This window comes from Leptopilina heterotoma, unplaced genomic scaffold (assembly GCF_015476425.1).
Source record: "Leptopilina heterotoma isolate Lh14 unplaced genomic scaffold, ASM1547642v1 Lhet_17, whole genome shotgun sequence".
NCBI lineage: Eukaryota > Metazoa > Arthropoda > Insecta > Hymenoptera > Figitidae > Leptopilina > Leptopilina heterotoma.
Genome location: NW_025110886.1, coordinates 2,294,759 through 2,319,496, shown reverse-complemented (window position 1 = coordinate 2,319,496; position 24,738 = coordinate 2,294,759). Strand labels below are relative to the sequence as shown.

The window sequence follows — 24,738 nt, the reverse complement described above, 5'->3', positions numbered from 1 at the left end:
AGGATATTCCAAAGATAGCCATTACCACACCTTTTGGACTCTTTAAGTTGAACTTCATGACCTTCGGTTTGCGGAATGCTGCGCAGACGTACCAACGCTTTATAGATGAAGTGCTCCAAGGTTTGGGCTTCTGCTACGTTTACATTGGCGACATCCTGATAGCATCTGCGACACCTGGAGATTATCTTCAAGAGACTCAAGAAGTACGGAGTGATTATCAACCCAGCCAAATGTGTATTTGGTCAATCTGAGGTCAAATTCCTTGGATACCTAGTTTCTGCTGCAGGAGCCAAGCCCCTGCCGGACAAAGTTGATGCCATCCGTGCCTAAACTTGCCCGAAAACAGTTAAGGAGCTTCGTAAGTTCCTTGGAATGCTTAATTTTTACAGACGATTCCTTCCGAATGCTACCAAGGTCTAAGCGCCACTCAACAACCTGCTTCAAGGAAACACTAAAGGAAAAGCTCCAGTTTCCTGGACTCCAGATTCCACCCAGGCGTTCGAAGCGAGCAAAGAGAGTCTCGCTGAGGCAACCTTGCTTGCTCATCCTGATGCTGACGCACTACTGGTCATCTTCTGCGACGCCTCCGAATTCGCTGTAGGAGCCTCCTTACAACAACTGGTCGATGGCAGCCCTTGAACTTCTTCTCTAAGAAGCTAAGTCCTGCTAAAACGAAGTATGGAGCCTATGACCGTGAGCTCCTTGTGATTTACTTGTCCATCAAGCAATTCCGGCAAATGGTCGAAGGACGATCATTCACCATCTACACTGATCACAAGCCCATCACCTATGCGTTGAAGAAGAAGAGTGATCAGTGTTCTTCACGTCAGTTATGACATCTCGAATTCATCAGCCAATTCTCAACCGACATCCGCCACGTCTCAAGAGAGGACAACGTTGTAGCAGATGCCCTGTCTCGCATCTCTACAATTGAAACCATCCTAGACTACGATGCCCTTGCAGCCACTCAGCGTGACGACATGGAGTTAAAGACAATCCTGGAAGATGCAGAATCTTCCCTCCAACTCAAGTTGATCAGGATCCCTGATGCAGATGTCTCGATTTTCTGTAACGTATGCACTAGGTCAGCACGACCTAACATCAGAGAAAAGTTCCAGAAGGCAGCCTTCAACAACATCGACAATCTCTCGCATCCTGGAGTTAAATCTACGGTCAAGCTCGTAATGCAGCGTTACGTATGGCCGTCGATAAAATCTTATTGCTGGAATTAGGCCCGCAGCTGTCTTAACTGCCAGAAGTCATACGTTTCACGCCATGTCCTATCTCCAATAGGCAACTTCTCACAACCGTCATCTCGATTCGAGCATGTCCACTTGGACATCGTGATTATGTTATCATCTGAGAGTAAACGTTACTGCATCACCATGGTTGAATTCACTAGGTGGCCTGAAGCAATACCGATGAAAAATCAGGAAGCTGAAACTGTTGCTCGAGCATTCTACAACACCTGAGTTGCTCGATTTGGAACTCCACTGAGGATCATAACCGATCAAGGTCGTCAATTCGAGTCGTATCTATTTTAACAACTTAATCTGCCAACTGTGCTGCTTGGGATTCGAGCAGCGTGGAAAGACGACATCGAAGCAACATGAGCTGACCTAGTGTATGGTCAGTCTCTAAGCCTTCCTGGTGAATTCCTGGGGGACAACAACAGCAGCAGCTTCGAAAACTCTCCCGTTCCAGCTGATTTTGTTGTAGGTCTTCTACAACAACTACGGAACATTAAGTCTACTGGAGGATCTCGCCATGGAGTTAGGAGGTCTTCAAGGACCTTGCGACAACTGAGCAAGTCCTAGTAAGACCGCCTGCAGGGTGGTTTTTCATAATCGTTAACAACTAGCAGGGGGGTCTGTAGCGGTCTCTACAATATTTTTTATATAATTTTCAAATATTTTTAATGAAATTATGAAATAGGAATTTTCTATACTTAGTCTACTTTTTCGCAATTAAAGTTTAACGCTTAGGTATTGTCTGGACCTTTTCTTTGTGTCTAATAGGTTTTAAAGGTTCTTGCCTTGTCATGCCTTTAAGTCCGACTCTCTGTCTCCAACTTTACCTTTGAATTACGTGTTAGAATGAATCCTAACAATCCCACACTTGCATACTTCGAAAAATTTACTTGCAAAGTTTAGTTAAAATTGTGTAAAGATTTAAATTTCTCTCTCCAATAAATATTTATCGTCAAATTTTCTTAAAAAGATAGCTTGAAACTTTCCTGAATATTTGAATTACATTTTCGACTATATTTTCGTGAAAATTTTCCTGAAAATTTAAGTTAAATTTTCAGGAAAGTTTCGCGCTAAACATTTATTGTAGTGGGATATTTAAATCTTTACACAATTTTCACTAAACTTTGCATTTAAATATTTCGAAGCTTGCGAGTAAATCTTTAATAAATTTTTAGGAAAGTTTCGGTGCTATATGTAGGTAGTTAAACGTGACTAATTGAATCAATCAAAAAAAAATTGTATTGAAACATCATGTATTTTTAACTAATTGTCAGAAAGAAAATATTACTATTTGAATTAGTGACTGACTTTTTGCTTCTAAATCAGTTATTTTTAACTGATTCAATAATTTAGAGTGTAGGATATAACATACAATGTCGAATGTATAAAATTCACAGTGAAATGTACGTGTGTGACCTAATTCCCAATACATTCCTTCCACGCGCCTTGATCTCAGAAGTATCGCTATGCCACGCCTATCCTCAAAGGTTCTCTTTCATTTTTCATGGAAATTGACATTTGTTTCTCTTGGCGAAATATATGTACTACTTTTATGTTGACATGGTGAGAATTCTTTCTGCGATCTCTTTACAAAGAGAAAATAATTATGTCTTGACAAACAAAATTCTTATGTTTTATTTTTTATATTTTCTTTTCTAATTTGTAAAAAACTTATAGGTCGATTTGATTTAAAATAACCTGAAGAGGTCTTTTATTGAAAGACGAAAGCTTGGAAGAAAAATTCTTTAAATAAAGACCAGCAAAAACAAACAGGAGTTGACTGGTCTCGCAGTTATATTTTTATGAAATTTAGGCCCAAATGCTTGACATGAAGTGAATCTGGACCTTAAAAATACTAAATAAATTTTCTACATGTTCCGAGGGGGAGAGGGTAAAAGTTTTGAACTTTTGCGTGACACTGCCTCATTCCCAGTGGGCACACTTGTTCAAAAGACATCCTAAAGATGTCTTTTTGCGGACGTCTTTTGGACTGGTACAAAAAGACGTCTTAAAGACGTCCTATACATGTTATATGTCTTGGACATTAGATGTCTAAAAGACGTCTTTTTCATTTAACATTTGAAAATAGAAAAATTTCCATAAATAGAAAATATTATTTTCTAAGTTCAACTTGGACTTAGAAATTCATGAATGTGAAATTCATTGGAATTTTTCTAAGTTAAATTCATTGACAAGTGAAATTGTTAACTTTGTAGAGGTTCATATCTGTCTTGAACGGCTGAGGTGCTTAAGGCGCAGTGCTTCAAGCCCAAGGTATCCGAGTTCGATCCCAGCTTCGTAGGAATTTTTTCATTATTTCTCCACATTTTAGAAAAAATAAAATCAAACTTAAAATAAATTTAATACAGTGTTACTGAGTTTCAACTTAGAAAATGTTAAAAAAGAAATGTTTATTTAAGATCTGAAGGAATGTAAAAAGAATGTCCAAAAGACGTCTTTTAGACTCTGATGACTCAGAGACATTACCATCATTGTCCCTGAATTGTCTGCGGACAAAAAGGAACGTCTTTAAGACGTCCCTGTGGCAACTGGGTTGCTTCTCGAATAATAAATGGAAGTCCGAAGCCAAAACTTCAAGGTAAAGAGTAAATAAATTATAATTACATTTTTTTACTTTGTATATAATTTTTTTGGTTTTGTATTTGTAAATCATTTCGTATCATTTAGTGTGGCGTTCTTTATTTAAATATATATGAGGACGATTGTCGCGGTGATTTCAGATCAATTAATTATTAAGAATCAGGAAGGTGATTTGCTGTTTAATAAATAAGGGTTGGAGAGAAGTCAATCTGCTCCATGATTAAAGCCATCTGTTAACATACAAGACCTCAAGTTCAGCTGTCGTAAAAAAGAGACCGCGACGTTCTCCGGATTCACACCACGACCAATGTTACATAACGACAAAAAAAGGAAATGAGTATTTTGGTTTAATTTATCTGTTATCATCTTTTAATTTTTCGTTTTATCGATGTATTTTATTTTGCTCTATTACACAGGCCTGCAAATTTTGGCTTAGTTCTGTCACAGAAAAAGTGGTAGGTGATTCTTATAGCTTTTTTGACGTATAATACGAATCCGAATCCGATTTCTAAACTGACCCATCACGTCAGGATTTCTTGTAATATTGCCTTAAATAGCCAAAAATGACTATTTCGGCCATTTTTCGGAACTTTTTTTTGGTAACAAAAATTTTTTTTCAATTTGCGAAATTGGACAAAATAGCCGTTTTTTGGCTATTTAAGGCAATTTTACAAGAAATCCTGACGTGATGGGCCATTTTGAAAATCGGATTCGTATTCTGCGTCAAAAAAGCTATAAGAATCACCTACCACTTTTTCTGTAACAGCACTAAGCCAAAATTTGCAGGCCTGTGTTATTTATTAACTCACGATTTAATTTTTTTCTTTTAATTTGTGATTTTTTTATTTATCATAATTTATTCATTTGAATTTTGATTAATTTTATATGCATGTAAGAAAATATAACATATGTATGTTCTAGGGATAACCATTGGCCCAGGGAAATTAAGACATTCCTAAGATGTCCCAGGGATGACCATGGATACATCTGTGATATCCTAACACAGCCCCACAAAAAAAGAAAAGTACCCTGCGCGAAAGTCCACAGTACCATACCCCTATGTATTTTGATGCGCTGAACACGAATCCAAAGTCAGATTTGCTCCATCACGTCAGGATTTTTTTCTAACCTCAAAAAACATGTCAGATAATAATTTTTTTTATTTTTATTTTTTATTTTTTTTTGCTGATTACGAATCTGCAGTCAGTTTTTAAAAATTCAAAATGGCGGATCCAATATGGCGGCCAAAATTTAAAAATTTGGTGGATTTTCATTTTACTTGATATATAGGGGTTTTCGGGGTCGCTGATTACAGATTTGCAGTCAGATTTTAAAAATTCAATATGGCGGATCCAATATGGCGGTCATTTTTTTGAAAATTGATTTATTTTGCTTTAAAATGGGTACTTAGTGGTTTTTCGGATCACTGATAACAAATCTTTAATTAGATTTTGAGAAATCAATATGTCCGTTTGAAAATAATGTAATTCTTATTTATGTCTGTTTATGGTAACGGACTCGTTTGGCTTCGAAAGACCTGTGCAGTAGTTTTCTTTTTAAGTTTACTTTTCCTGGAACAATATCCCTTTTTAGCATCCAACAATAGTCAGCCATCATATTTACGTCCCATCTGCCTTGATATCTGCTTTCCATTTCATTAATATCTTGATAAAATCGTTCTCCCTGTTCCTCGCTGTAGTCTCCTAAATTTTTTGGAAAGTAACTCAGATGTGAATGTAGGAAATAGAGCTTCAAACTCATCAAGCATCCCAATTTTTGAAAGTTTTTGATTATAACATTCACTATTAGTTCCCAATTCTCGCTCTTATGGTTGCCAAAAAAGTTTTCAATAACTCCCTTAAAACTAAGCCAAATGCAGCTTTCTCTTTTTTACTCATTACTGTGATAAATTTTTCATCTTTTACTAGTTTGCGAATTCGAGGCCCAACAAAAATTCCTTCCTTTAATTTAGAATCAGATATCTCTGGAAATTTTTGTTTCAGGTACTTGAAACATTTCCCTTTTTTATCTAAAGACTTTACAAACTGTTTCATTACCCCTAGTTTAATATGTAAAGGTGGTGGAATTACCTTTGTAAGATCAACTAGAGGTTTTTTTTATAATATTTTTGGAACCTGGTGTAAAGGATGTTCTTTTGGTCCATTCTTTTTGTACGTAATGTTTTTTTTTATCTCTACTGTCCACAAACATAAAAAGCAAGGTGTTTTCGTAAAACCTGCTTGTTGGCCCAACATGATACTTATAATTTTAAAATCTCCACAAATTTGCCAATTGTGTTCTTTATATTTAATTTTCTCCAAAACTAATTTGACAGTTTCATAATCTTCTTTAAGTTCAGTGGAATGGGCTACGGAAATTAAAGCAAAAACATTAGTGTTATGAATTAGCACTGCCTTTAGACTTCTTTTAGAAGAGTCAATGAATAACCTCTAGTCTTATGTTGATCTTCATATAGGTTTGGTTTCAATTCATTTATTAGTCCTTCAATGTCAGAACAATATACTAATGAAAGCTCATCGTCTTTTGTAAAATATTTCCGAAATTCCTTTTCTCTGTCACGATAAAAGTAAGCTGTGGTGTCTTTAGATAACAAATTTTTCTTTTTTAAAACTGAAGCTAGATATCTAGCTGCATATTCTATTTTTGCATTTTTCTATCTAGCTGATATTCTGCTCCATTTTTGGGTAATTTCAAATCTCTGATGAGGTTGCTAAGCTCTTCTTGCGTAAAGTCTTCTTAAACTTTTTCTTCCTGATAACCATCTGGAATATAAATATCATCATTGTCTTCTACAATATTACTAATCGCATCACTTATATCGGAAAGTACATACTCTAATGGTGAACTGTCGATTTCCATATTTGCAGAAGAAAGAGTTAAATGACTTAAAATTTCGGGTTTTTTCACAGATACTACACATGCGTAAATTATATTATTTTATTTATTTTTTATTTTTTTTAGGCTTTTACATTGGTCATGCAAAAGTAGCAATCTTCTCGATTCAATGGTTTTTTCCACAATGTTGGTTTTTTAAACTTCAGGTGTTTATCCTCTTTCGTATCATTCCAACGAGTTAACATTGTGTAGCAGGATCAGCAGATTGTATTTGGAACCCATTTTTTATTCTGATTGACTATCTCAAAATCAAAACAATCTTTGTAAATTTGTTTAATGTTTTCATTAATTAATTTGCGATTTTTCGGGATATAAAATTGTCCGCATACGTAACAAAATACATCTGCATTGCTGTCACATGGATGTTGTGAGGTTGAAACTCCAAAAAGAACTTTTGAAGCGTTTGAAGTTTTTTTATTGTTTTGATTTTTGAAAGCCATGATATTTAGGAAAATGCCCGCACGCTAGGGATCCTGATCCGATCGCAGGCGAGTCCACCGTCCTAGGGGTGATAACCCTCATACCTCCCTAGGCCTAAGTATGAGAGCTTTCCGACTTTGACGAGGACATTATCAACTCGTCGTCGGACACACTACGGTATCATCCTCACACCCTAACGTCCCCCTGCAAGGCAGCGCGCCTTCGCTGGCTTCGTTACTTCGATAGACAGAAAGCAAATCATTCTACACATCCCATTTCGGGGCAGTTGTCATCGCCTACTACATCTATCGAAGCAGCAGGATTAATAGACCTTTTCATTTAAGGAATCTGTACTGCGCAAGCGCGGAGTATATATATAACTTCCGACAAAGTTTCGAGCACTTTTTGTACAAAATGCACAGTGCTAATAGTGAAAAGTAATTAAAAGTATTACTAATGAATGTAGAAAAAAAATTAGCGTGTATTAAAAATGAGCAGTATCCCTGAGAAAAATAATCCACAAAGGAAAAAAATTGATGCACAAAAAAATATTGTTTTGGGAATTGCAAAAGTGATGCTCGTTGCAAGTCTTATTTGACTGAAAATTATTACTTTATTTCTTTCCCAAAATCGTTTAACATTTAGAAAATAAAATATTAGGAATAAAAATATTCGAAGTAATTGCAAAACTTGTCAAGTATATCGAAAATGAGACCTTTGGGTAAGGTTATGTTCATAACATAACATAACCTTATTTACATGTAAACAATATAGACTTTTTTACCCTTTAAACACTGACTTCGGCTTTATAACCATATTTTTAATTGACAGCTACAGTATTTTTCTCTACCTGTTCATACATTAATTTTGCTTCTGGAATATCTTTTTCATCGAGTTTTTTATTTGAATTGTTATTAGCACAATAATTATACATTCTGACACAAAGTTGCTCGAAAATTTTGAAATCGCGCCGTCTGTCATGGCGTAGCTTCAACTTCCGGTCTTAAATGAAAAGGTTTATATTGTGCCAAAGCACAACGGAAATACAATACAGTATTATGTCCTAGCAGGCCTGCGTTCAAGAGAAAAGTATTCTGCAATTGTTGAATTGAACTTCATCCAGAAATTATGCCTAATTCTCTAGAAATGTTCCTAGATGTCGTCTCGATAAATACATTTTAATTTAGGCATTAAGGTTACCAAAAATCTGCATTTCCTGCTGCATAAATGTTTACCAACAAACTGTTCGAAACTTTTAAATTCACCGACTCCCAAAATGCTTGCATATCAAGTCATATTGGACCAGTTGTTAGAAATTTTTAAAGTCTGATTTGAAATTTGTGATCAGCGATCCGAAAAACCAGTGAGTACCCATTTTAAAGCAAAAAAAATCAATTTTCGAAAAAATGACCGCCATATTGAATTTTTAAAATCTGACTGCAAATTTGTAATCAGCGACCCCGAAAACCCCTATACATATACCAAGTAATGTGAAAATCCAACAAAAATTTTTATTTTGTCCGCCATATTGGATCCGTCATCTTGAATTTTTAAAAACTGACTGCAGATTCGTAATCAGCGATCTTAAAAACCCCCGAAAAACAAGTTTGAGAAAAATCTGATCAATTTTTAAAAAATTTTGTATTTTACATAAATTACATAAAATCTGACATGTTTTTTGAGGTTAGAAAAAAATCCTGACGTGATGGAGCAAATCTGACTTTGGATTCGTGTTCAGCGCATCAAAATACATAGGGGTATGGTACTGTGGACTTTCGCGCAGGGTACTTTTCTTTTTTTGTGGGGCTGTGATAATTTATCCTAATAATATCAATTATTATCCTCAATATATTCATAGGGTATCTTGAATATCTGTATGCTATTAAGGAGAAATCAGGAAGTTAATGACAATGTCAATATCGAATCAAAGGCAAGTTAAATAACAAAATTGCACCTTAAAATAATCAATATAATTTTCCGCTATAGATAAAAATAATAAAAAAATGTTGTTAATAGAGTATTGAAAAACATAATTAACCTTCGTCAGCGAGTGTTGTGGAATTTTCGTAAAGCGTAAAGTTAGTTCCATTTGTCAAATACCAATCCTGAAATAGATCTGGATATTCTGCACTATTCCAAGAAGGGTTACCAAATCCACTCCAACTTCCATTCAATTGTGTACATTCTGCCGTCAAGACTTGGTTGTAAACATATCGGCAAAACCTCTCTCGCTGCTTTTTTAATTTCCTGAAAACAATAATAAGTTATTTTTATTAATAAATAATAAGTTAATAATTTTTTTGTTGGAAAAATCAAATGCGGTTATTTTATTAAAAACCGAAGTTTAAGGATTATTGACCCTATTTTCAAAATGAGCAGAATTGGTTCATATTCTGAGAATTAAAAGATAATATTTGTAGAAATATTACTGTAAAATTTGATTAACTTTCAGAACCTGGTTTAAAAGTTACAAACATTAATATTAACATAGCTTTTAATGGTAATCGAAAATAATTACACGTCTTCTTAAACACTTTTATCAATTTTGACGAAAAAAATTAGCAGATTTTTACATAATTTTAGTATGTTATTCTTTGATTCTTAAAGTTTAATTATGATGAATTTGAATGTAATTCAGAATCTAGTTTTTGAGAAAAAAGTCACGAAAGTTTGAAAATAATTATTAATTAGGAAAATATGTACTTCCAAATGTATAGATTTGGCAACATCGCTGTATAAATATACACAAAGTTTGCATGTGTGAGAATATGAAAGGGGCGAAAAAACGCTAAAGAGAAAAGGCGGGAAAATATGTTTCGTGTTTTTCTCTTATGAAATTACTTACTTTAACGAAAAGATATACAATAAAATAATTACTTATAATTATAAACACTGAACCTCAACATTTGTAGGAGGCTTGCTGTCAGCCAGCGAAAGCTCAAAAACATTTTTATAAAGAATATAAATCCATTTTAAACAGAATTACATCTAAACTAAAATTTAACCTAAACATCAAAATATGTTTGTCTAGTTTATCATGCTTTTTCTAAAATATAACCTACAAATGAATGAGCATTCAAGATATTAGAAAAGTCAGATTTAATTAAATAAAATTTTTCATTAATGATGTTTCGCTTTTTAAAAATGTCTGCTCAGATGTATAATTGATTTGAAAATGATTTTTCTCCCAATTCAGACAGTTATTAGAAAATCGGAAAAAATACCAGTTATCCTGAATATTTTATCTTTCATTTGCGCACAAAAAGTAAAATATTTATTTACATTTACAATGTCAGGAAGTTAAATAGAAAAAAGTTAAACAAATGTGCGGTACATAAAATTACCGCCAGGGGGCAGCACCTAATGGGCACATCAAATTTTCACAGTTTACTTCCTTTAGGTCAGACGTTACCAGAACTAGACGCCATTATTTGTTTTTAACTATATGTATATATAGTGAATTTGTAGTCAGGTTTGCCACCCTTGACATACAAAAAGAAGGAAATGCTGTGTTGTCACGTCTTACTTTGACTTTTTCAATATCCAAAAATAATGTTTAAAAATAATTTAACTCTATTTTTTTTGCATGTAACAATATTTTTTATGATTTCACATACACTGTTCATAAAAGAATGCTTTCTAAAGCTAATAATCCTGTTTGTAAAATATTATTATTTTTTTTTGTTAAGTTGTTGTACACTCCCTGACAAAAGTTAATTTCTTAAAATAAATATTATAAGTCTAAATATATACATTTTACAATTATAAATTCTTCTAAAAACTATTAAAAATGTTATATCTTTAAAGAAATTAATTGTTTGACATATTAAAATGACTCCGTATTAGTGTTATTTTATACTCCTATGTCACTAACTTTTGATTTTGTGTACCTGGGTCAATAATCCTTAACTTGCACCCTAAAACTTAAGTATAATAATCGCAAAATTTTTTTATTCTGTCGGAATGTGTTTTTGGTGAATTAGACAAATTAATATTGGAATGAAACGCTTCGTCTTTTAGTTAACCAAAGACCGATCTTTTTATACTCTTTCCGTGTTGTATTAATATCTCTCTATATTTAATATATGCATTTTAATTTTTTGAAGTCAAATTATTTGTTACTTGATTATTTATAAACCGGATCATATGTGGATGATTATGAAGGAACACACATAAGAACTCACAAGGGATCTTATATGTGATGTGAAAAAATTGTTAACAGCGTCGTATAATATAATAAATAGCTCCCTATAAAATGTCCAAAATATGCAATTTGGGCGTAAGTTGACGTTACACCTTTCTCAATATTGTTTTCAAACGGATTTTATACTGGATAGAAAAATTACAGAGTACGGATGAAAGCCAAAAAACTCAATTTAAACAAAACGACAATATTAAAGTCTTGGAATCTCGCAGCCTCTAGATTTACCCAAATTATTTTCAGAATTGGGAAGACAATCTTACCACTATACTATATTATGGTGCTGCCCTCTACAACTTTTCGCCATTTCCAAGGTAACAGCTTAGAAACGTAAAAATTTCAATTTTATGTTTCAGCGAATTTTGTCAAGCACCGTTGCTAACCTTCGCGATTATTTGTCAATCTGACAGTTTTTCTTCATTTCGATCCTAAAAATGCTTTGGCGATAAGAGCTAACTCTGGAGATTTTTATTTTTTGTTTGCAATTATTTGGCGATTTATTAATTTCATCTTTTTTTGTAAAGATTTTAATTTTTTTTTATTTTTGGACGGTTAGCAAAATCTGATACACACAGCTTCAATGAAGCGTTTTGCAAAGTGTGAAAAACAACCTTACGTGCCCATGCAAAGGAAGATTTTTTTTTATTTTGTACGGCAGAAGTAGTTTATGACATTGGTGAAGGCAGCAGTTTAGAAAATTTCTAGTTGCATCGCACTAGATGTGGAAATGTTATTAAAAATGTAATAGCGCCTCATATGCTAAATGAAATCATAAATGACATTGGAGAATCAAAATTTTCACTAATTATTGTTGAATCACAGGACATTCCATCTTTGAAGTATCTATGTTTATGCATAAAATATTTTTTGCTCTTTAGAGTGCTACAGCAAAAGTTTAATATGATTCAGTTATTCAGTTTCTAAGTGATCTTGGTCTTTCAAAATTCTTTGAACAATTGTGCGTTAACTGCATCTGAAGAATTTCCTGGATCAGTAGATTTCATACTTCATGAAATTCATGAAATTAGTTCCATTTGTCTGCAAATTGTCGATTAGAGTATTAAAGGTTATGGGATACATTGAATGCCTTTGATTAAAGTTAACCTGAATTTTATTTCTACCGCGCTTCGACAAAGTTTCGTTCAACACATAACAATAAGCCTGATGATCACCTCCGTCATAAACAGGTGAATTATAAACTACTCATTTTCGTTTATAATAAGCAATGTCGCTGTTACAATTATAAGTATTTAATACTTTTTGATTAAAGTTAACCTATTGAAGAAGAAAACAAACGTAATTTTCGTCAATTCATTCAACCTTCTAACACCAAATTGTTAGCAAGATTTAATTGCGTTTCGTTATTCTAGATAACTGGATTAAATTAAAAACTTACTTTTCAGTCGTAGTTAATAATGAAAAATGCTATTTTGCTCCGTTAATATATGTAATGTTGCAAGATAATTCAAACTATTTACTATAATTAAAACTAGTCAACTACTTGGATCGAAAGAGATAAAATTCTCAAAGACAGTTAAGCTGGCTTTAGGAAATGTTAAGGGTCAAAAGATCACATTTTTATACTTAACATGATTATAAGTGGAAGATTGAAAAGAAAAAGAGGTAAACTTTATGTTGCTTTTGTTGACTTTCCAAAAGCCTTCGACACTGAAAAACAGGAATATTATGTTTCGAAAGATGTGGGAACTAGGAATCAGAAGGGATAAAGTTTTTCTTGCACATTGATTGAAGATCATTTAATTTAGCTTCTGTTAAAAATAATTGAGATGCATAAACTGCTTTAAACTCAAAACTGTCATCCTTTTTTGATCGCCCAATTCGTCGAGTTTTTTGAGGTATTACAGTTTGTATTGTAATGGGCTTCATGTTGAAATTATATCTTAAAAGAAATATTATCACTTAAAGCAGTTTTATCACAATTTTCATTTTTTAGAAATTCGTTGAAATCCAATATTTGTTCCTTTTTCATTTTTATGACTTGATATTTTATTTTATTTAAAAGGCAGCAAGCAATTTTATTTCTACCGCGCTTCGACAAAGTTTCGTTCAACACATAACAATAAGCCTGATGATCACCTCCGTCATAAACAGGTGAATTATAAACTACTCATTTTCGTTTATAATAAGCAATGTCGCTGTTACAATTATAAGTATTTAATACTTTTTGAAGATCAAAACAAGTAGTAGTAAGATTTTCTAAATCATCTTTCTTATCTTCAGTTTTCAGAATCCGTGCAGTTGTCTTTTGACTTTGGTGGTAATTAAATTTATGTTGCATTTTGATCTTTTGAATCTAGTCGCCCGAATAGACATTTACCCGAATCCTTTTGCCTGAATCCAATTACCCAAAAACTATTGTTCCCGATAAATTGTATATATTAAAAACACGTTATTTTAAACAAAATTTTTTTAAGTTATAAATAAGGTAAATCAAATAACAAGAAATTCAAAACAGTTCCAAACATGATTATAATTGAAGGTTATAGGATAAATTTTCTAGAAATTTAATTATATGTTTTTTTCTATAAAGTCTTTATATTGTTTAATTGTTGTCCTTAAAAGCTGCAGTAATTCTATCCACTTTCTGCGTGGTGCTGATTTTACTGCACGCCCAAGATTGAGCTCCACTAGACAAACTCGCTGCTCTTTTTTGATTTGGTCTAAGAATGAATACAGGTCTGGATGAGGGTGCGATCCCTTGTGAGGAGAATACGTCGACCGAAAGCAGAAAATCATGAGAGTGAAAAGAACAACAATATTTACCTATCTCTTTTGCACTCATGATTTTCTGCTTTCGGTCGACGTATTTTGCTTACATGGGATCGAACCCTGACTCTTTCCTCTGGGAACGGAAACATCTTTGCTCTAGAAACGTTCCTAAAACGTTTTTAAAACGTTTTATGTCCGCTACATAACGGCTTATGAACGTCCAATGTTTTAAAAACGTTTTTAAGACGTTATGTGAAGGACATGAAACGTTCTAAAAACATTTTTAGAAAGTTTTTAGAACAAAGACGTTTCCGTGTCCAGAGGGTTGTTGACTAGAATCCTAAACCGATTGTGTCAGCCTTCGCTAACATTGTTAGTTCTATGAAGACCTTGCAAAGTTGATTAATGTTGATTCCACAATTTAACAGGGTATCGAGGTGGCACAGCGCGACGTCGACCACGTCCTGCTCTTCCGCGAATATACGTGTTGTCAAAATAATCAATTGTATCCAGTAAGTCCTCAGAAACCAGATCCGAAAGTTCATTGAAGAGTCAATGACATCACATACAGGAACAAATGCTAGGGTTAGAATTATATGTGTGATAGCACGCGCTCTACACTCTCTTCGTCGGACGTATTAGCAACTTCAATATTAAGTTTTGTTTTTACCTGATTTTGATTTAATATAAATATAACCATCTTACAATAATGTTCTTCCTACAATTCAAAGCTGTGACATTTAAATCCATTTTCAATGAAACTGCTCTTAATAAAAACTGGGAATTTAGGATTAAAATTACTGCGTGATTCTTCTTCTTCTTCTTAAATAACTTTAGGCTTTTTTAACTGTCAGAACAAACACTTAGAAGAATAAGAGTTAAGAATTAAAAGTTTCCATGAAATTGCTTAATGTCATTTGACATCAATTTCATTTGGCATAAGTGTAATTTAACGTAATTCTCATTTGAAATAAATAGCATTTAACATAATTATTATTTAACGTAAAATTAAATTTATATAAATTTCATTTAGCATAAATTCTATTTAACATAATTCTCATTTGACATAAAATATACCTGACATAAATTTCATTTGGTATAAATCCCATTTAACATAATTTTCATTTGACATAAAGTTCACTTGATATCAATTTCGTTTGACGCATAAGTCATTACACATAATTCTCATTTGACATAAAATTCAGATGTCATAGATTTCATTTTACATAAAGATCATTTGACATAGAAATATAGGCGCGAATTTCAAAATTAGCGAATCACAATGTTGTTAATAATATCTAATTGGTTACTTTTAAAATTGGCGCCGATATTTTTATGTAAAATGGAATTTGTGTAAAATGATTTTTATGTCAAACGAAAATTTTGTTGAATGACTTTTATGACAAATGAGAATTGTGTTAAATGTCTTTTATGTCAAATGAACTTTATGGCAAATGAAAATTATGTTAAATAGGATTTATACCAAATGAAATTTATGTCAAGGAAATTTTATGTCAAATGAGAATGATGTTAAATGGCATTTATGCTAAATGAAATTTATATAAATTTAATTTTACGTTAAATAATAATTATGTTAAATGATATTCACGTCAAATGAAATTTATGTCAAGCTAATTTTATGTCTAATGATATTTATGTCAAATGAGAATTACGTTAAATGACATTTATGCCAAATGAATTTTATAACAAATAAAATTTGCGTTAAATGAGTTTTATGTCAAAAGAAATTTATGTTAAATGATTTTTATGTCAATAGAAATTTATGTTACATATCTTTTGTGTTAAATGGGAATTAAGTTATCTGAGTTTTATGTAACATAATATTTCTGTTTAATGAATTCTATGACAATAGTAGATTGTGCAACGAGTGGAGAACAAGGGCGATTTCTCGCGAGCTCGAAGTTTGCTGCGCAAGCGTAGCGCGCGCAGCAATCGAGCGAGCGAAAATCGCTGTTCTCCACAAGTTACACATACTATTTTGTCCAACAACTGCAAACAATTTTTTTTATAAATAATAAATTTAAACTATTAATTTTTCAAAATTTGAAGTTGAATTTACTCTTTATTTATCGAAATAAAAATATTACAATGATGTTATAGCAATAACTGAGAGTAAAACAAAATCTAATTTTGAAAAAAAATTTTCAAAAAATCTAAAAATTTGAAAAAATATTTTGGAAAAAAATTTTTCAAAAATGAATGTTTTGAAAGTGTCCCCAAAGATCCCCAGAGTGTCCTCAAAATTCTGTTTCTAAAATGTTCTAATTCTAATATAAAATAAAAAATCGATTAATCAATTTTTCATTCCACCACCAGTGGGGAAATGACTTCATTCCTCCACTGGCCAAACCACCAGTGGGGAAATGACTTCATTTCTCCACTGGCCAACCCACCAGTGGAGAAATGTACTACTTTCCTCCATTGGTGCCTAGCGTACAATAGTTCTATTTCCACGAAGGCGTTGGACAAATTATATTTATATTAAATGGTTTTTGTGTGCAATGAAATTTATGTCGAATAATGTGCATATTATGTGAATTTTAAGTTAAGTAGTTTTATATCAAATAACTATTTGGTCAAAAAAGATTTCGGGAATAAGCATGCGTCTCTTGTGAGGTAAATCCGCACTTAAATTAATGCTTGAGAACTGTACTTGGGAACGGTCAAAACCGAACTCGGCTAAGCTGGTGAATTGAGGTAGTTTTGATTTTTAACTAATATCACCAATTCTGCGTTGCTATTTTTCCACATGACGTTGACCAGAAAGTCATAAGTTATTAAAAAGTTTATTCAAAGTCTGGAAAAAGAAGAGCAAAATGGGAAAGAAACTAATTTTATTTGACTGATACAATATGAATTATTATACTTTTGGAAAATTCAACGGATTTTCTTGAAATTCATTATTCGGGGATTTTTGGATAATGAGGTAATGAATTTCATGCTGATCCATTGGATTTTTTAAAAAATATTTCCGCCATATTAAATCTGCTATTTTGACTTTTATAAATCTGTTATCGGATTCGCAATCAAGTCCAAATTGATGATCGAGTTTAACCAATTATCTATGAAAGCAAAAACAGTATATGTGTACATAGTAACACATCGATCGTGTGGCTTAGTATGTACACCTTTCACATTCATGAATAGATGAATTTATTAAAAATTAATGACAAAATTTCATTCTGGTTAGAATTAACTGTTCTCTCTGACAACAACTCAGTTTCAATAATATTAAAAAACATAAGATTACGTTTTCTTTCAGCAAGATCATCCAGTTAGATCGGGTAAATTATTTACTTTACTTTTAAAAATTCGCCCGCCATATTGGATCCGTCATGTATAATTTTTAAAATCTGACCTAAGATTCGTAATCAGCGGATTCAAAAACCCTTAGATACTAGTTCAAGTTGATCTTTTGGTGCAGAATTGGTAAAAAACAAACTTTTTAAAATTCTTATTGTAATTATAATATAGTTATTGCAAAAGTTTTGTGTGGATATTGTTACAAATTAAAAGAAGATAATTAAAAAAATGTATCTTTTTGAATCCCCTTAAAGATAGTTAAAATTTATATTTTTATAATTCTTGTTCCGACGATACCATTATATGTGACGAAGATATGGTAAAAACTTTTTAAGAATCGGACCAGCATTTTCCGAGAAAAAAAACATCCTGAAAAAAATGGTTTCGAAGAAAACGCGTTTAATGTTTTTGTTGTACAATTGTAGTGCCCATGTACTCGCTGTAATAATATCGAAGAAAAAATATTTAGAGTGATTGATTTTTCTAAAATTTTTACACAACATATTTGAAATAGTACCTATAAAGTTGTAAATTCGATCAACAGGAAGGTAAAGCATAATTAACATTTAGGATAAACTAGACAGTAGTCGGACACCTCTAAATTTTGAATAACTACAAATTATATGAGAGAAAAAATTTGTTTTTTATTAAACGTTTGTAGTATTATTGTTAATAACCCTATACATTTGCAATCGAAATAAAAATTATTTTGAAAGGTTTTTGAGCCAATGGATGATTACTGACATTTTTTTCAGTTCAATTTTTTGAGTTTCGACAGTTGGGTTCGCTGTTTTCATCAGGCTAGTTTATTTAATAATAAAATAAGTTAATAATATTTTACAACGAAAGACTATAATAAAACACATACATGTATAAATTATTAATACCCAATTTTACAATTGATTTAAGATTTTTATTAACAATTGCGGAATAGATTGGATGTTTTAATGTTTTTAGAATGTTTGATATCTTAATAAAATTATTGAATGGTAGAAAAATTTTCATAATTTGTTTGTATAAAAAAGCATGGGTCTTTTTTGATTTTGGATCTTTAGTATCGAATTTAATTTTATTTAAGCGAATTTTTATGTATTTATTAAAAAATGAAAAAGGATAATCATTGTAAGAAAAAAGAAAAAGAAAAAAAAGAATAAGAATTTGTTTTAATTTCATTAAGTTATCTTAATGAAAAAGGTAGTGAGAAGAAAGAATTGCTCTGTCTATAAGATTGTACACAATTTTGATTTTTTGCTGAATGTTTTACTTTCGAAATCCTCCAAGAAAATAAAATCGATTTTCTGAAATTGACAAAGTAGTATGAACCCTTAAAGTCTTCTATTAATAGACCTGAAGCTTGTAAATTTTGATGAGACTTATTCAACGCTCTCAAATAATTCTCCTTACATACATGATAAAAGAATATATAAATTAATTATTCTTTAATTTAACATAAATTTATTAATTTCTGATTATTTAAGAATTTTTTTAAAAAAGTTTATCATATTGTATATGATAGATTATTTAATTTATAAAATATTATATTAGAATAATGATTTAATATTAAATTTTTTAAGTTATTTTTTAATATGTGGTATATTGAACGAAATTCTGCACTAGATGAAAGTATGACCATTTTTATGCAGTAGTGTCAATGTTAGATGCAAGGCAAAAGCTGAATACACTGAAGATACAATGAGCTTGAAGCAAGCATGAATGGAACCGCAACCCTCTCGAGTCTCAGCCCCCATCATAGTCAGACTAGAATAGTGAAAAGCCCAAGCTTTAAAGAGGGAGAGTTACTTTTTGAATAATTTAGTTTGTCAATCATGAATACTTATACTGCCACATTTCACTCTGCAATATTTCAAAAATATTGCAATTATAAGAATTTTAATTTAACGAAACACTTAATAAATTATTAGGTAGTTTTGTTTGTTAATTAATAATTAAAGCACAGAAATTACTTAAGTGCAATAAAGGGTAACGCGACATTTACATAACATAGCGCGAATTTCCTTATATTATTGTATGTAAACTCTTAATTTATCAGTTGAAATAATATTTATAGACAATTTTCTATTTTGTCAATTTAAATATTTCGTTTCAATTTACGTTATTGCTTGTCGTTTAAAAATAAATTTTCAATACTTTTTATAAAATTGTTATTTAATCTTACGTGCAAAGATTTTTATGGTTATTATTTATAATTTTTTTTATAGTTATTTGAGGAATTTATGTACCTAGTAAAAATATCGATTTTTATTAGTTGCAAAATAAATTAGATTTTCTATTTCCATATAGTAAAAACTGCTGGAAGTTGTTATTTTTATGATTTATTTAGTTGAAAGAACCATTTATAAATAATTGCAGAAAAATAGATTCACTATTTTCATATAGTAAAATCAATTGTTTAAAATTGTAATTTTTAAGATTTATGCAGTTGAAAGAACTAGGTTTCCTACAAATTTTTGATCATTTATTTCTCTGGTGGTGAGAAACAGTTATTTTAACATAAATCATAAAAATAACAACTTCCAGCAGTAGTCTTTACTATATGGAAACAGTAAGTCTAATTTTTTGGAACTAATAGTAGGAAGTTGATAATATTTACTACAGAAAATCCGAAAATAACTATTTTCAACAGTAGTTTTCACTACTACAGTATTGTCGAGTCATTTAAAGTCATATACTGGTTATAATTTAAATGCGTCCTTAAGATGGAAAAATATGTTACCGCAACTAAATACAGTAGTTAATATGACAGAATATAACAAGAATGTCCTCAGGTACATTGCAAGTCAAGCGTTATCTGTTTATGAATGTTATGGTTATGGTAATAAACTATTCTAAAGAAAAAAATGGGCTCGTATCCCACCATGCTACCGTTTTTCTGAGTTCTTTGATAATTTTGAAATTATTAATTAATTTCGAAAATATTTTTTTAAATTAAGCAGGTTTCTGTATTAGGGCAGCTGTGCTGTCGATACATTGAAGCCCATGAGCTTAGCAAGATTTATTTAAGATATTTAATTTATTTGTGTAGATTGATTCGGGAAAATTGTTAACTTCTTTCAAATTTAATATTTAATCACCGAATGATAAATTCACTTCCTTCAATTATTCTAAAGAAAGTATGTAAGAACTTAACGCTTTTTCACAACTATTTTTTGTTCTTATAAGATTTCACATCCAATATCGTAAATACCATTGAATCGAATGTTTTTATTGCAACAAGATGTGTACAAACCAGATTCTATGAAGAAATCTAAATTTCGTTAAAAAATGTTTGCAATAACCACTCAAAATTGTTAAGTGATCGACTACTGTCTGGTTTACTCTATATTGAAACATATACACGTTTGTTCTATTACCCACACAAGATGAATCTTTAGTCAAAAGTCAATTATAAACTTTGTCATGACAAAATTCATAGGCGACTGAACTAGTTTTATTTCTACACTTATTTATGTCTGCTTGTCAATTTTCGTTGTAATATTCGATTCGATCGATTATCTTATTGCACTTCTACCTGTTGCTTTAGTAGCATGTATTATTGATGTAGCATTTATTTATTTCTTCTGTAGTGTAGTGTCTAGTCCATTTTATGGTAATATTTTATACTAACTCTACTGGCAATTGATACCCAGGAATTTTGACTATATGACTGTGCTATGTTGAGCACTTATTGACGTCATTTTGAATTTTTTTTTAAATTAAGTAAGATGTTTATTTGTTTTTTAATTTTTAGTGCACATTTATTTTAAGGGGGATCCCTCATGAGAAGTGTGGAAAATATATCAAAATTCAACATTTTTTTTCTCGCTTATTTGATTATAAAATTTAAAAAGCCTTTTAGGTATACCCACTAAAGAACATATTTTTTAACAATATGCAAAAAGAATCAGACAGAACCATTTATCCGTTCACTCAGAATCCCTGCAACTGATTTAAAAAACAGCTTTTTGAGAAAAACGCAGTTAAAGTTTAAGTATGATTTTTTCAGATTTATTGTTAAATGTTTTTTATAAGAGCTTACCAAATTTTAATCTGCTGTCCTAGGTCAATAAAGTAAGTTATAAACTTCCTCATAAGCCTCTTCATGTTAGTAGCGAGCCTTTATACTGACAGATTGGCTTGGTCGGATAAATGCCTGGCTCGGTGGGCGGACCAAGGGTACTTGGTTCGCGCCCATTAGCCTGGGATTTTTCCGGCACGTGAGATAATCTGAGCGGGAGGTTTGACGTCGAAGTATAATGATGTGCACCGTCGATTATTGTCCGGTACACACCATTAGAATTCGACTGTCGATAAACAGGTTGTACTCTCCGGTTGTACTCGGAGAGGTTTTCTACAGTTTCCCTCTCCACTGGCGAGAAAACCCATTAGACGGGTGGCCCAGGCGAATGCGAGTACTCCTAATTTTCAAGTCGCTCTGTAGGCGCAAAAATTTAGTATTAAGAAATGTTTGTAAGGAATGTTCTACGGTTGTAAAAACACTTGTATAGCCAAGATTGTAGGCTTAAGACGGGTGTATAAACAAATAAATAGTAGCGAGCCTTTTTATTGTCAATAACTATGCAAAATTGACTAATTCAATGCATTTGTCCAAAAACATGCACTAACATTTATAATGATATCTCGCGCACCGAACAAGATTTTTTAACGTTTTTGGTCTTAAATTAAAGATGAGACTTCAAGTGTGACACCTATGTAAGTTTTAAATTGTATATCATTTAACATAGAATATTATAAGCTTTCAAACGGTAGATTTGTTAAGTTCCTGACAATACTTTTTACAGGAATATCGTGATTTAAAGATTGGTATGTTTTTGGGCCATGCGCGTGGAGCCATACCGGTGGTAGTGTGATCTATTATAATTTTTGATAGGAGTTAAAATGCGTCATTAAATTAATATTTGTTGAAAATTCTAAAAATCCATGCATTTCGTAAAGTCTTAAGTTGAATGGAATTTCCGTGTCCCATAACACGATTTTTTCAGTGCTCAAGTCCCTTGCGCAGCTGTTATCTGGCTCCAGTAGGTGACTTTACATAGGGCGCAAACAAGTTATAGTACAAGCATGTTCAACTATTTCTGTTTTTAATTAATAATCTGAAAAAATTTTTTGAAGGGTTATCAGTCATACTAAGTAGATAAAAGTTTTCTTAATATCAATTGATTTGTAGAGAGCCCAAAAGACAACCTTATTGACACTTGTGTTTTGTCTCAATGAATGTTAATTAACTTATTGTTTAAATTAAATTTTCTTTCGTCGTTGATTTGATATACCTTCAATTAAATTAGTTGGGAATAGAAGAATCGACTTTAATTTCCTAAGTCTTGAAAATCGATTGAAATCATTCCGACGTTATCACAATTGAATAAGATACGTTTACATGTGAGGAAGAGATACGAATAAAGAATAGTGAAATGAAGTCTATTGTTTCATCGTTCTCGAGGATAAATACAACTCTGTGATCCACCTTGTCGCGTAATGCAAGACACATTTTCAATGAAAACTTGGTGTCTAGCTTTGCAGAATAGTTCACGTATACTATACGCTATTCGTCAAAGACTGAATATTTCTCAGTTGGAATATTGAGGTTCGAAAAAAAGACTAACAAATCGATATGTATGCATCTCATTCATGTAAACTGGGTCAAACATCAACGCAAATAAACCTACTACAGGGAAAATGGAAAATATCATTTTATACTCATGCATTGACGTTACATTATTTTTTAATCAACTCGAGTTGATCCACTGCAGCATCTATTTTAAGTGTTTTGTTTTCAATCAAGAAAGAATATCAAAAAGTGATGTGCAAAGAAAGGCCTAGTTTCTTAGTAGAAAACACATAAGGTTACTATCTATTTGGTACAAATATGTAATTGTTACATATTTGTTATATAACAGTATGTAATATGGTCTGTCACAAGCTTGTATCATGTTACAAATAAAATCATATGATATTAGAAATGTCGGCGTTGAACTCTGTAACAAATATATAACATGTTATATTTATTATATATGTTATAAATTTGCATAACAATGCATTGTTGTTGTTTTAACCGAAAACTGTAGTGGTTTCTTAGTAAACACAAATAACATGCGCATAACAATTATGGAACGATTCTATGCAAATGTCAGCTTACGGGTGTAACCTGTTGCTGGTACATAACCATTATGCACCAGTAACAGGTTACACCTATAAGCTGACATTTGCATAGAATTGTTCCATAATTCATATGCTATTTATGTTTACTGGGTTGGCACCTGAAACTTGCAACATTTGTGAAAGGTTTCCATTTTTCTGAAAAAGAGGTTTAGCCTAGTGAGTTTTCTTTTTCTGAAAGAAAGACGATAGTATTATTCGTTTTTTAACAAAGTAAAAAGAAATTTTAAAAAAAGTTGTAAAAACGAAATGGGAGTGTTCATAAAGGATGTCACGTTTTTGGGAGGAGGGGGGGTCTCTACTAAACGTGACACAATGTATTTTTACATGCAAAATTGCATGAAATTGTGTGACAGGGAGAGGGGGGTCTAAAATCCCGAAAAATTGTGTGACATCATTTATGAACGCTCACAAAATAAACCAAAAATTTCTCAAAATTGACATTCTTTATTATAACAAAATTGTAGTTTTTCCAAAAATTGACAAATGACGCAGGGGGAAATAACAAAAACCATTTTGAAAATAGATTTACTAAGGTAATCTTTATTAACAATTTATTTATACAATTGTCATAAAAATATTGAACAATTTAAAGAATATAATTAAATTTTTCTTAATCTTCTGAACTCTTTTTCTGAAATCTCATCATCTGAAGCTTCACCTTCGACAGTACTTTTTTTATTCTTTTTATTTAACGATGTTAAATATATAAATAAATTTATAGTTTATTTACTTATATGTACAATATTTCTAACGTTTAATGTTGTAATTAGTTTCTAAAATGTGTTATTAAATTTTTATTTAATTTTATGATATTTAAATTTACTCGGTTTAATTTTATAAAAATACAAAATAAAATTATATAACCCTTTAAGAAACTCAACAATCATATTTTTTAATTTTCAAATTTTGAGTTTGTGGAGAAACTGGAGAGGAGACTGTTCAATTGTCCTTCTTAAAGAGAATATTGAATCTTCCTAGGAGTAACCCTTCGAGGGCTTTAAGGTATGAAACGAATGTTCTCCCGTTATCATACACCCGGATGCTTCCGGTTTGGACGGCGTTCTAAAAAGTCGTGACATATCTATCAAAATGTTGTTAGTTCGTGACGTATAAGTTCGT

At 31.5% G+C, this 24,738-nt stretch overlaps 1 protein-coding gene across 1 annotated transcript in view; it reads right to left on the bottom strand.

Moving 5' to 3' along the window:
• The window catches only part of LOC122499571 (muscarinic acetylcholine receptor gar-2), a 197,535-nt gene that overhangs the window by 23,987 nt on the left and 148,810 nt on the right, over positions 1–24,738 (bottom strand). The window contains exon 4 of the mRNA XM_043608011.1: positions 9,226–9,434. Coding sequence (XP_043463946.1) covers positions 9,226–9,434 — 209 coding nt within the window. The remainder of the gene's footprint in view (positions 1–9,225; positions 9,435–24,738) is intronic.